We start from the raw sequence: 13172 nt of genomic DNA on the forward strand, positions 1-13172 counted from the left end.
TTCCTCACCTCCTGCTTCCTCTCAGACTCTGATCCCAGGCAACAGTGTGTGGGCAGGACAGGAGCCCAGCAAGGCCGGGGCCCAGCTTACCTGGGGCCGGGGGTGCCCGGTGACTAGGCACTGCAGCACCAGGGTGTCGCTCTCCCGGATGGTGTAGACCCGCTCACTGATGTTATCCTCCTTCACCACACAGGCCTGCCCTGCGTGCACGATCTGGGCCTGGGCTGGGGCTGTGGAGAGAGGACAGAGGAGGGGTAGGGAGGACTCAGGGAGCTCAGGGGCTAGGTACTGCCTCTCAGTGCGTCTGGGGAGAGTCCAGACTTCACCCACACTGGGCCAGGATGGGCTCTTCCCGGGGCCCAGGCCAGAGTCAGGAGACCTCAGGATTTGGGAAAGAGGTGGCACCAAATTTGCTTTTCAGTGAGGGAGAAGGACAGTGGGGTGGGGGGTGTTTTGAATACTCTGCTGAAACAGGCATGGCAGAAATGAAGAAATTCTAAAGAGATGCTGTCTTTCAATCTATTCTATCAGACTATTAAAACAAAAGATCCTGAGGAATGGGAATTTTCCCCAGGAATATCATGGGAGAAGGAAAAGGACCAGAAAGAAGAGGATTTTGTCTCCAGCAAGAGGTTTCACATAATTCCAACAACAGTCACCTCACAGGAAGAGACCGAAGCCCAGGGGATGATGGGTCAGTGGTGAGCGGGGCCGCACCGTCACAGGGACTGCTTGGATGTGCATGTCATTAGTCTTATTTCAGGACCCCCTAAGATGGACTTTTGGGGTTCACTGGATCTCTGTCCTTCTTCCCAATGTGGCCATGTTGAATAAATCTTTTTCTACATCCTACTATTGATTTGTCTCTTTTAATTGGCTTTTTGAGGACAGTGGACAGACATGACTTGGGTCGCAGGTTGTGACACCCAAGTCTGAAAACACTGCAGGCTGGGTGGCCAGTTGCTGTTAGCTTGGCTCCCAGTCTTGGGTGCTCTTGGTGCTACGTCCAGATCTACAATACGACAGGTGTGCCCATCTCCCTCTGCCACTAATGGCTCACAGCACGCAGGTGACCCATTACCCAGCATGCATGTGTGCGTACGTACACACACACACACACACACACACACACACACACACACACACACATACACTCAGAGGGAGGGGTGATCGTGGCTGCTCAGGCTTTCGGACTCCCCCTAAAGACAGGCTGAGGCTAAACTTCCTAAACCTCATCTCCGCTTGGCTGCCCATCTCGGTTCCTCTTGAGACCACACACGTGCCTAGCAAATCTATGCCTACACACCACTCACTCTGACCCTCTCAGCTTCTGCCTTCTAGATTTTGTTTCGCATATGTGTGTGTGTGTGGTGCTTGTGTGTGAGTACATATGTGAACGTGTGTGCGCAAACGTGTGTGGAGGCCTGAAGTTGATGGTAGGAGTCTTCCTTGGTCACTCTCCATTCTACTCATTGAGTCAGAGGCTCTCAAGTGAACCCAGATCTTCCTCAGAGCGCTAACTAGATAGCCAACTTGCTTGGGAGATCCAGCTCTTCCCCCTTCCAAGCAAGCACCAGGGTGAATGGTATACCGCACACCCACATGGTATTTACGTGAGTTCTGTGCATCCGAATTCCAGTCCTACATATTAAAGCTCGTGCTTTATCCACTAAGGCACCTCCCCAGCCCCTCCAGCCTCAGCTTTTAGAGAAGGTAATTCAGCATAGCTCCCTCTCAGCACCAGATCATCCGTTCACGTTGTCCCCAAGCTGCGCATAGCTTCTCCTCCAAGGGACAGAAGTTTTAACAGGAGGCTAGGAGCCCTCAAAAGACTGTGGACCCCTTCTACCCAGTGTCCAGAGGTATAAGCCAAGGGTGGGGCTAGAGGGGCCCATGGAGAAACTGATTAAAGTCTAGTCCCATCCTCCTAACACACTCTGTCCCCTACCCCCTGACCAGAGTCTGAGCTCTGAAAAGGGGGGGGGCAGGCCACAGCTTCACACCTGCTTGCTCAAGACTGAGAGTACAGGGATTAGGGGAGCAGATGCGGTAAGTGGGGAGCATCCCATCTGGGGCCTTCCAGCATCCTGCATCCAGAGTGTACACACATCAGACTGTGTCTGTCAGGTTCAGGATAGTGGTCTGTAGGCCTCAATGTGGTCCCTACACAAGGCCCCATGTTGAGGGGTGAATTCACAAAGAGAGGTTACTAAGGGTGGTCCTGGGAGGGGAAAGCAGTAGCAGCTGCAGGGGGATCCTAGGAGGCTCCATGGAGGAGCAGCATCTGCCCTTCAAAGCACAAGGAAGACCCATGCTAGTGGCCGGAGCTGAGTCCCACATCGCATGTCATCCAAGGAGGAACAGCAGTGATGTCTGGGCCTTACTTTACGTGTCTCTGAAATGGGGATGCAGCCAACTCCTAGAACTTACCTGGTGGGGGCATGAACATGATGAGTGAAAAGAGAATTGCCAGGTGTTCCAAAGGAGGGCCCGCCGTCATCACTGAAGGGACAAGAATGTTGCAACCAGAACACTGTCCCAAAAGGCAACCAGCCAGCAGCTCAACCAGCCAGCGGTTCAAGAAACTCTTTGAAACAGGGTGTCAACCAAGCCCAGGCTGGCTTCCAGGACACTCTGCAGCAAGGATGAACTTGACTGATCCTCCTGCCTCCACCTTCAAAGTGCTGGGATGATAGGCACGTGCCATCAACCCCAGATAGGCTGAAAAACTTGTGGTACGGCCACTCGGCATGACCCTGGCCACGCCTAACAAGGCAAACAGTGTCCAGGTGGCCATCCTGGCTGCATGTCTATTACAGAGGAATGAACCCGGGGGTTGAGCAGTTATTCAAAGATAAGCTGTGTGTCTTTGCACAATTTGAGTCACCACTCTGAGCCTGTGCCCCCATCTGTGGGAGGAAAGTGGATTGATGATCTCTGAGGTCTTTCAACTTGCTATTGATTTTGTAATCAGCGCACAGTGTCCGTATAAAATGCACGCCACACTTCAGGGACTGGGCCCGTCACTGTCACCGTGCCATAAAAATGCACGCACGTCACCATACACAGAAGAGATAGGCATCTTTGGCCCGGGTCTCCAGGAACCTCATCAAGCAACAAGCTACCAAGAGATGTCATGCATGCTGGTTGCTGATAAGACCAGAAGGCTGCATGGATGTCTGCAGGAAGCCCGGGGTGCCTCTTGACAAGGAAGACATCGGTTGAACAGGCCTCAATGGAAGATAAGCTATAATCTTGGACGCTGTGGCTTGCCCACAGCAAGGCAATGTTGTAATGACAGCTCTGGTGACTGATAAGGAATGATGGAAAAGAGCTACAAAGCTTCACACGCTCCGGGTACAGCGAGCCTGGGCCAGGGTGAGGGGGGCCTGGCCAGCAGAGACAGGCAGGGCCTGCGGCTTCCTCAGTGGAGGTGGGCAGGGAGCGGCTACCACAATGACATCATTAAGATTGCCCACCTCCCTCTGCTGATATTAGCTATTAAGATGACCCTACCCTAACATGGTAGAATACACTGGAAGAGATCTGAGCCTTATCTCTGAATGCTAAACATACATGTGCTCCATGATGCCTGTTCCTCTCTTGGGGGACAGTTACAACGGAAATGAGCACTTAAGGTAATGACATGGCGGGTCCAAGAATCCTCCAAGTGGCCAGAGAGATGCTCAGTGGTTAAGAAGAGCACGTATTGATCTTGCAGAGAACCTGAGTCCAGTTCCCGGCACCCACACGCACATACCTGCCCCCTTCACACACATACACATAATCACAAATAAACCTTTTAAAAAAGAATCTTCTGAGTGGCTTTCCTTCCAATAACGAAAACTCCGAAGCAACCCATGCGCCTGTCAAGAGTGGTAGAGGTGAACCCCGTGTGGCGACATGTGCTTGTATACAGCAATGGAAAGGCAGAAAGAGGCAGCGCTTGGTAAGTGAGTTCAAGGCCAGCCTGGTCTACATAGGAAGTTCTGTGCCAGGCAGAGCTACACAAGGAGACTCTGTCACAAAACAAAAAACAAAAACAAAACAAAAGGCAGGGTGGCTCAGCTCCAGGCTGCAGGCTTGCTGGCTGTGAGCTCCTGGTGGCTCTCCTGGCTCTACTCACCATCTCTCAGGGTGTGTTGGGATTACAGACGCTTCCATCACTGTGCCCAGATCCTCCACGGGTTTCAAGCCTCCAGCCCAAGTCGTCAGGCTTTCACGGCACGTGTTTTAACCCACTGAGCCATTTCCCCAGCCCCCGCTGGTGTCTTTACCCGGTGCGACGTCAGCCTAAGTGAAGGAAATGAACGATAGCCCGGCCAATGCCGCCGAACCTCCCAGGCACGATTTGACAGAACCTAGACACGAGAGTGTCTATAATGCATGATTTCATTTGTTCAAAATTCAGAACTGTAAAAGCCAGCCTTGTAGTGACAGAGGCGTGGCAGTGACTGCCTTGGGTAGACAGGGTGTTAATAACTAAGAAGGGAATACCAGAATGTCCGAGGGAGGTGGGACAGAAGAACTGCCATCTGAGTGCCCATTCAATGGTGGCGTGGTCCATGCACCCAGGTATGTGTTTGGGCGTTCACCCTGTCTGATAGAGTCTGTATATGACATACCCCTCCCCCAAAGGCTCATGTGTTGGAAGCGTGGTCCCCAGCTGTGGTAAGAGGAGATTGGATCATGAGGATATTAACTTAGTCAATCAGAGGCCTTTGATAAAGAGGGCTCAGGCTGTAGTTCCATTTGTAGGGTGCTTGCTTGGCAAGCATGTAACCCTGGATTTGATCCCAGTCACTGCATAAAACCAGGCATGCTGGCACACACCCGTAATCCCAGCATTTATGAGGCTGAAGCAGGAGGATCGCTTCAAGGTCATTCTTGGCTACGTAGACTTTGAGGCTAGCCTGGGCTGTGTGAGATCCTGTCTCAAAGTGAGCTGGGTATGGCTAAGTACATACATCAGTCGGGAAAGTGCTTGTACGTGTGAGGATTTGAGTTTAACAAAGAACTCTCGTTTGGAAAAAAAAAAAAAGCCGGACATGGGAGTATGCATTTGTAACAACCGTGAACCAAAACAAATCTTTCTTCAACTCTTAGGTTGAGTTTCTCAAGTATTTTGTCACAGTGACTAACATACTAAGCTATACTTCAATTTAAGAAACAATAAAAAAAGAAACAAAACATCTATTTACCTCTCTCTGCCGGAATTAATCATTGTAATTATCCCAGAGAACCCAGAACCATCATGTAATCCCCACGTTGGAGATGGTTGTGTAGCCGTTTCCGGGGAACTGGAACACCTCTTCCCTGAGGGAGGAGGGAGGCTCCAGAAGACTACCAGGCAATTCATAGGGGTTCAGGGGTCACAGGACCCCTGGGCAAGGCCATACAGGCAGGAACATTGCTGGAGTGAGGACTCTTTGGTGGAGGTGCCTGCATGTTGTACAGGGAGCTCCGGGGATGCCTGCCTTTGAGTCCACAAGTCTTCTGTAAGTAACTCCCACAAATTCAGTGTCACCAGGTACCTTATGTGGGTGGACAGACATTCATCCACATCTCCCCAGGAAAAATCACGTGTTAAGAGGTGATTTGGGTTGGGCGGTGGTGGCACATGTCTTTAATCCCAGCACTCGGGAGACTGAGGCAGGTGGATCTCTGTGAGTCTGAGGCCAGCCTGGTCTACACAGTGAGTTCCAGGACAGCCAAGACTACAGAGAAAAACTTGAAAAACAAACAAAAAAAAAGAGTTAATTTGGTTCCAGCCTCACATTTTCCTCCTGGCATCACATACCTCGTGCCCCCTGGCCTTGGCATGCGGATTGGTGCACTGCCCTCTCCAGGTCACACCGCAGACTCTGCTGGCTCGGTGTGCAATGCTTCTGTTCCTGACAATTCTCTTCAGCCCCCAGCTCTGCACGTCCTGGGAAGCCTCAAGGAACAGCATCTGCTTCAAAAGGCCACTAAGCCAGGGCCTGTCAGGATCCCCTCTGCCATCGGGCCAACAACAAATGCTAGGGTCTGAGGTGCTCTGCTGGGTACTGTCACCAAAAGTAAACAGAGCCCGTGACCAAGCAGGGAATTGAAGAGGGACCAAGGTGACTTCCGGGAGTGGCGCGAACACGCTCTAAAGTAGGGGATGGAACAAAGAACAGCGGGAGAAGGGGGCAGACTTCTGACGTCACCGTCACCGGGTCTGTCGCCCACCTGCTAGGAGACACTGCTCAATTTTCTTAACCTTTCTGAGCTTTAGCATCTTGGCTCGTAAATGAGACCGCCGATTCCCTTAGACCCAGCATGATCCTTCAAAGGATCATGTGTGAAATATGTGTGAAACACTGGCCCAAATAACACAAGCTCTCGTGACCGATGACTGCTCCCAGGACAATGAAACAGGTGCAAGATGAGGGACAGGAGACCGCCCACTCTGGTCCTCTTCCGTCCCTGGGTGGACAGGAAACTGGAAGGGATGTCTCATAAACACACTGGAAACTCATGCTGGGGGTCGTGCAGGGACTGAGGACCCGGGAGGTGTGTCCCTCAAGCCTTGGGAGTCTCAGTCTTCTTACTCAAAAAAATGCTGTGACTGTGAGGAATGCCTAAGCAAACCCATGTGAGCGGTTAAAACATCTGAGTGGTTAAAACATCTGGGGGAGATGGCTCAGAGCGCAAGGGTGCTTGCTGTGTGATCAGGAGGACCTGATTTCAAGTCCTCAGCACCCATGTGAAAACCTAGAGCCTGACCTCGGTATTGGGGCTTGCTAGCTGCCAGCCCAGCTCCAGGCTCAGAGGCTCTTTCTGAATCAGTAACACAGCAGGACGCCTCACACACGCCTCCTCTGGCTTCCATAAGCACGCTCGCAGGAACACACATACACATGTGCAGCTGTCCTGCATATACAGCATGCTCGCAGGAACACACATACATATGTGCAGCTGTCCTGCATATACAGCATGCTCGCAGGAACACACATACACATGTGCAGCTGTCCCGCATAAACAGCATGCTCTCAGGAACACACATACACATGTGCAGCTGTCCCACATATACAGCATGCTCGCAGGAACACACATACACATGTGCAGCTGTCCCGCATATACAGCATGTTCGCAGGAACACACATACACATATGCAGCTGTCCCGCATATACAGCATGCTCGCAGGAACACACGTACACATGTGCAGCTGTCCCACATAAGCATGCTCGCAGGAACACACATACACCTGTGCAGCTGTCCTGCATATACAGCATGCTCACAGGAACACACATACACATGTGCAGCTGTCCTGCATATACAGCACGCTCACAGGAACACACATACACATGTGCAGCTGTCCCACATAAGCATGCTCGCAGGAACACACATACACATATGCAGATGTCCCACATAAGCATGCTCGCAGGAACACACATACACATATGCAGATGTCCTGCATATACAGCATGCTCGCAGGAACACACATACACCTATGCAGATGTCCTGCATATACAGCATGCTCGCAGGAACACACATACACCTGTGCAGATGTCCCGCATATACAGCATGCTCGCAGGAACACACATACACCTGTGCAGATGTCCCGCATATACAGCATGCTCATACTCTCAGATATAAACATGCACGCACACACTAAATAAATAAAATTCAAAGGCGTCGGACACGCAGCGAGCCACCTAAGCCACTGGCCGCCACACTGCGGCTAACACAAACACGAGCTCTCGGCACTGGCCTCTCTAGGGGGTGGTACACATTTGACTGAAGAGCCCACCACCCCTGCCACGTGTGCTGAGTAGTGGCACGGTCCTGGTGTCCCCTGTCTGTGTTCAAGCTCCTTATCTCTGTTCTAAGACTGGAAGGGCAAGTCTCTTATTTAGCCTCCTTCTCAAAGAGGGAAACTGAGGCACGGAGAAGAAACACTTTGATTGGGTCACTCACTGAGACCATAGCACAGCTGGGACTAGAACCCAGGCTTGCTACCTTGCCACTCTGCTCACTCACTGCCCTGTGGAATCCCCGACGACTTTGTTTCCCCAGGAGGCCACCAGCTGTGAGTGAAGGCCTGCTTCAGAGAGTCAGAGAGGGACTTCTGTGAGCTGGGGACCTGGGTCATACCTCGGGTCTCCCCACACCCTCACCACAAGAGTGTGCGGAAGAAACACATTGATTCTGCAGTGTTCTACCGAGTGTTTCATCTCAGACAGGAACTTAGGTGTTGCCTTAACAAGCCTATCAATGCTCCCATCTTTCAGATAAGAAAGATGAGGCTCAGCAACATTCCATAAGCCCCCGAAAACCGCTCTGGTCTGGAAGCTACCGCACTTCCTGAATTTCATTTGCTGGGTACCCAGTGCAGTGCTAAGACTGGGCTGAGGGCACTGTCTCTGGTCAGGTCACGTGGGCAGCATCCTTCACTGCTATCCCTCTCTCTTGCCCTCCTGTCTCTGGGTACGAACATGTTTATTGATCCTTTTATGCATGTAATGTAACTTAGTGGAGTTAACAGTGCTAAAATGTTAGCAAGCTTTCCTCCCTTAATTAGTAGCTCAGAGAATGGCGGCCAATGCCTGGGAGAAGGCTTCCTGGGGCAGGTGGCAGGCGGCCCTCCCGAACCAGCTTTTGCCAGGCGGACGTGGGCCTTATCCCTCATGGTCTCTGAGATGGGGCCGGTCTAACCTTCACGTAGCCCAGATATCTACACGCTGCCGAAAGCCTGTCATGTGTGCACTGCCGGCCAGGGTGACCCAGACCTTCCGGGAACCTGCCAGGGCTAGAGATACCTCCAGTTCCACGCTGGGAAACCAGTTTGAAACAATCTCACTTCTCCCTGCCTATGTCCTCAGGCCTCACCGCAGCGCAAGCCATCTTCAGAGAAATTCCAGCCGACTTTTGGCCCATCCACCCCTGGTTCTCTCTCCCAGGCAGATCACCCCAAGGCCACGCTCGCTGCTCTTCATCCCCCCTCTCTGCCTGTACTCCAAGCCTTCCTAGGGCACAGACAATCACCTTTGAATTTTCCACTTATGTGTTGATTGGTTCTGTAACACTTCTTGAGCCTCCAAAATGAGCGATCTCTGCCCTCGGAGCCAGGATACAGAACCTCACAGACAGAAAGCCTCTTCTGCGAGGAGCCTTGGGGCTCCTCAGCTCAGACCACGGTAAAATTTGTTCTCCACCCCAAGGCCTTTTGTGCTGATCAAAACCCAACCCACAGGACAGAAGGAATAGCTCAGTCAGGGAAGCGCTTGCCTTGCAAGCACAATGACCTGAGTCCCACCCCCACCACCAGCGTAAAAAGCCAGAACATGGCGGTGAGTGCTGAGAAACAAGAGGCAGGCAGGTCCCTGGGGCTTGCTGGCCAGCCAAATCAGTGAGCCACTGCCCAGTGAGAGACTCTGTCTCAATACATCAAGGTGGACGGCTCCCGAGGAACAACACCCAAAGTTGACCTCTGGCCTCCACACACATGCATCTGCATATACATATGCAGTCACATGCACGTGCTAAGTAAATAATTAAAGACCGATCACACATCCAGCCAATCTCCCCCTTCCGAGACAAGGATCCCTCACCTCTAAGTGAAAGGGTACCACCGCTGAGCAAGGCACAGGTCCATAGCTAAGGATGAGAAGTCTGCTGTCCCATCACCACCACTGAGCCCAGAAATAAGCCGCTTTTTACATAGCAGATGCACAGCTTGTTGGCAGAGCTGGAAGCTTCTGGAAGAGGCTGGCCCTCTTATGAACCCCATCTTTCTGAAAGTGATGGCCAGCTCCTCTGTTCCCCCAGGCCCTGGGGATGTTCGGCACCTCTCACCACATCTGTGCCTCATTGGGGGTGGGCCAGGTGAAGCTCTCATTTGTCAACTGCCAGTAAGCAGCCATCCACCAAGGCTGCACACCTGTTCATGAGGCTCTGGCAAGACTCCGTAGGCCACTGGGGAAGACCTCTATGTGAGAACCTGTAGGTTTCTGTGGGTGTGGGGACACCAGTCCAAACTTGAGGAAGACAGAGAACAGCAGGAGCCCACACAGGGCAGTTGCTCAGGGAAGAGAAAGCAGGAAGGCCCCACCCAACCTCAGGCAGGAGCCTGCTAAATTGAGGCTGTGAGTTGTGGGCTGTATAAGGTGGGTCTGAGAGACAGAGACAGGACTCCACAGTCATGTGACCTTGGGCAAGTTAATAAACCTCTGAGCCTCAGCTTCTTTATCTGCACTATTCCTCATACTCCACCTCTCAACTGCCACTTGAGGATTGAGCCTTGGGCACCCAGCACAGGGATTGGTCCCTGGTAGGCACTAATTTCTGCTCCATTTCCAGTTGGTAATAGTGCCCAGGATTCCCTAGGAAATAGTACCAAAGTCCCACAAGAAGAGTCAATAAAACTGAGTGGGGGACACTTTAGCAGGATACAAAAACCAGAGCAGCAAAGGAGGCTGAGCCTGATCACCAATGAAAGAGCTCCCCCTGCTGGTGGGGGACTGAGGTTGCTGCCTATTGGCTTGGCTCAGGGGCTTGGGGCCATGCTCACTGGTTCACTCATTCAGTAGCCTAACTTGGGTCCTCATCATCTAGCCCCAACATGCTCTCCCATTCTCACTGTTCCTTCAGCCCTGGTCTCAGCCAATAGCCCAGAGTCTGATTATAATCCAGGCCCCTGCCCTTATACATATACAGATCTGCCCCGGGTGTCTCAGGGGACAAGCTTCCTGTCCCAACTGTGACAATAATTGCTATGTGACTTGAGGCAAATCATAATACTCTCATTTGAAGCCTCAGTTTTTTGACTATAGAATGGGCTAGCTATAAATAGTGTTAAGCATGTAAGGATGAGATGCCCCAGGCTCAGCACTGGACGCCTGACAGACACTCCAGAAGGATAGCCAGGAGGGTGCAGAATAAACCAGATCCGCACTGCAGGCCTGGCTATTCCAATGTGGATGCTCACATCCCCCTGAGTACCGCTGTCCCTGTAAGCCTTGGACACAGGTCCTAGGAATCAGGCTCCTCCTACTTACTGCACAAATCCAGATCCCCATCCTAGAAGGCGGAGCCTGGGTCAGGCCCTGGCCAGGAACAGGCAAAGCAGTACTGTGCTGAAGCCAAGGGGCCCTGAAGACTTTGACCAAAAAGCCCAGGGAGATGAAGGGTTAATGGGGCTCCATCTGAGCCCATGGATCCAATACCCAACTGTAGATGTATCCAACCTTCTTATTAAATAAGAAACACAGAACCAATGCAAAGAAGAAAGCCAAGAGGTCAGAGCTAAGAGCTAAAACCTTACCCTTCCTCCTGCGGTGGTCCTACCTCTCCGAACCAGAGCTACCCCTGTGTTAAAGTCTTTATATAGAGTTCCTGTCCTGCCTTCTCATTGGTTGTAAACCCAACCACATGACCGCCTCCTCACGGCCTGTCTGTATAGGCCTCCAGGTTTTCCATGATTGGTATTAAGATTAAAGTCATGTGTATCCAATAATGGCTGTATCCCTGAACACACAGAGACTTACCCAGCTCTGCCTACCAAGTGCTGGAATTACAAGCGTAAGCTACCACTGCCCTGCTTTCCTATGGCTTGCTAATAGCTCTGACCCCCGGGCAACTTTATTTATTAACATACAAATAACATTTTAATACAAATAAAATATCACCATACCCAACCCCAAGGCATAGGGCTCCACTTGGGCTTCTGGCGGGTGTCTGAGATCCTGAGCCCTCAGACAGAAGGTGACGGCGATGGTTGGATGGGAATCCTTTCCTTCGAATTTGCTGGAAGTGGGCGTTGAGGGAAGGCTCCATGCCAGCTCTTCCCTTGACTAAACCCCCACAAAATAACATTAGGCTCACAGTGTCTTGCTAAGTGCAACATCTAGCAAAGTGCTGTGTAAACTGTAAAGCCCGGTGCACATCTACTCTTGCTATGATCATCAGGTGCTGAGAGGTCCAAACACGGCCTGGGGATGTGAAAAGTCGGAAATTAAAAGGCATGAGACCATACGTCTATGAAACCAGGGCAGACAAACACACAGAAATGATCAGACCGCCACAGCCAGGCCATGCATGATGAACCCATCCGACTGTCTCAGTGCCAGAGGCTACAGGTGATCTCACTTTGGGGCAGAGGCCTCTGAAGAAATTATTGCAAAGGGAAAAAGCACTCACGTAAGGATATTCCTAGTGGCATTATTCAAGAGAGAGGCAAATTGGCACCTGCCCAGGAGCTGGCTACAGAGAAACGGTGACTCAAGCCCGGCCCATCAATGCAGAGGGTGCTACCTGCCCATTAAAGTGGCAGGTCTGAGGACTCTGTCAATAGCGAGAGACGTGTGTGGGAGATAAAGTCAGCAGAGAGCGGAAGGGAAGACTGTTTACCGCTATGTAAAAATGTATCGACAGGTATGGGCAGAGAGCTCGAATGAACGGTTAATGTTTGATGGGCACAGGGGCCGGCTGCTTCCTGTGAAGTTGTTTAAGTGGCTGATAATAACAATAACAACACTGAAAGCAAAATCAATCCACCAGCCTGGGAGCTGGCAGGGCCCCAACTCCTAGGATGGAAGAGAGGAAAGGAAGGGAGGAAGCAGCTCTGGCGATCCCTTTCCCCTATCCCGGGTTGTGAGTCCCCGGGGGGGGGGGGGGGGGGGGGGGGGAGCTTCCACTCTTGGGATGCTCTGAGCCAGCTCCAGGGAGGAACCACCGTCATGCTTCCAGAACCTCCCTAAGACTGTCTACATGTGGAGTCACCGGGGGGTGGGGTTCCTGGAGGCCAGGATGTATGTCACCCTGGCCCCATGGGTGGGTCACTCCAAGGTTACCAACTCTTGCACCACTCCAGCCGCTGGCCTCTGGAGCCAGCACCCACACGTGAGTGGGACACACTGTCTCCTGATGACCACTGTCCGTCAGGAAGCTGGGAGCCACCTGAGACCTCTCCTTCTCCCGTATCCCCCACACAGCCCACCAGTGAGCCGCCCCAGCTGCCTCCTGTGTGCCGCCCTGTTCTTGGTCCCGATCACCAGCTCCCGCCTGGATGGTTAAAGCAGCCTCCTGACAGGTCTGTCCGGCCTCTTCTCTCACCCCCTAGCCTGCACCACAGCAGCAGAAGAGACCTTTAACGACACTCCCTTTTCCTTCGCTCACCCCCTGTTCCTGTCTCACTTGAACAGTGC

The 13172-nt window shown here is 52.1% G+C and overlaps 1 protein-coding gene across 3 annotated transcripts in view; it reads right to left on the reverse strand.

Moving 5' to 3' along the window:
* The window catches only part of Mdga1 (MAM domain containing glycosylphosphatidylinositol anchor 1), a 61278-nt gene that overhangs the window by 29104 nt on the left and 19002 nt on the right, over positions 1-13172 (reverse strand). For all 3 annotated transcript variants that reach the window (XM_052744482.1, XM_052744481.1, XM_052744484.1), the window contains exon 2: positions 91-230. In XM_052744482.1, the coding sequence (XP_052600442.1) occupies positions 91-230 (140 nt within the window). The remainder of the gene's footprint in view (positions 1-90; positions 231-13172) is intronic.

Source organism: Peromyscus californicus, unplaced genomic scaffold (genome assembly GCF_007827085.1).
Source record: "Peromyscus californicus insignis strain IS unplaced genomic scaffold, ASM782708v3 Scaffold_19__1_contigs__length_69161282, whole genome shotgun sequence".
Classification (NCBI taxonomy): domain Eukaryota; kingdom Metazoa; phylum Chordata; class Mammalia; order Rodentia; family Cricetidae; genus Peromyscus; species Peromyscus californicus.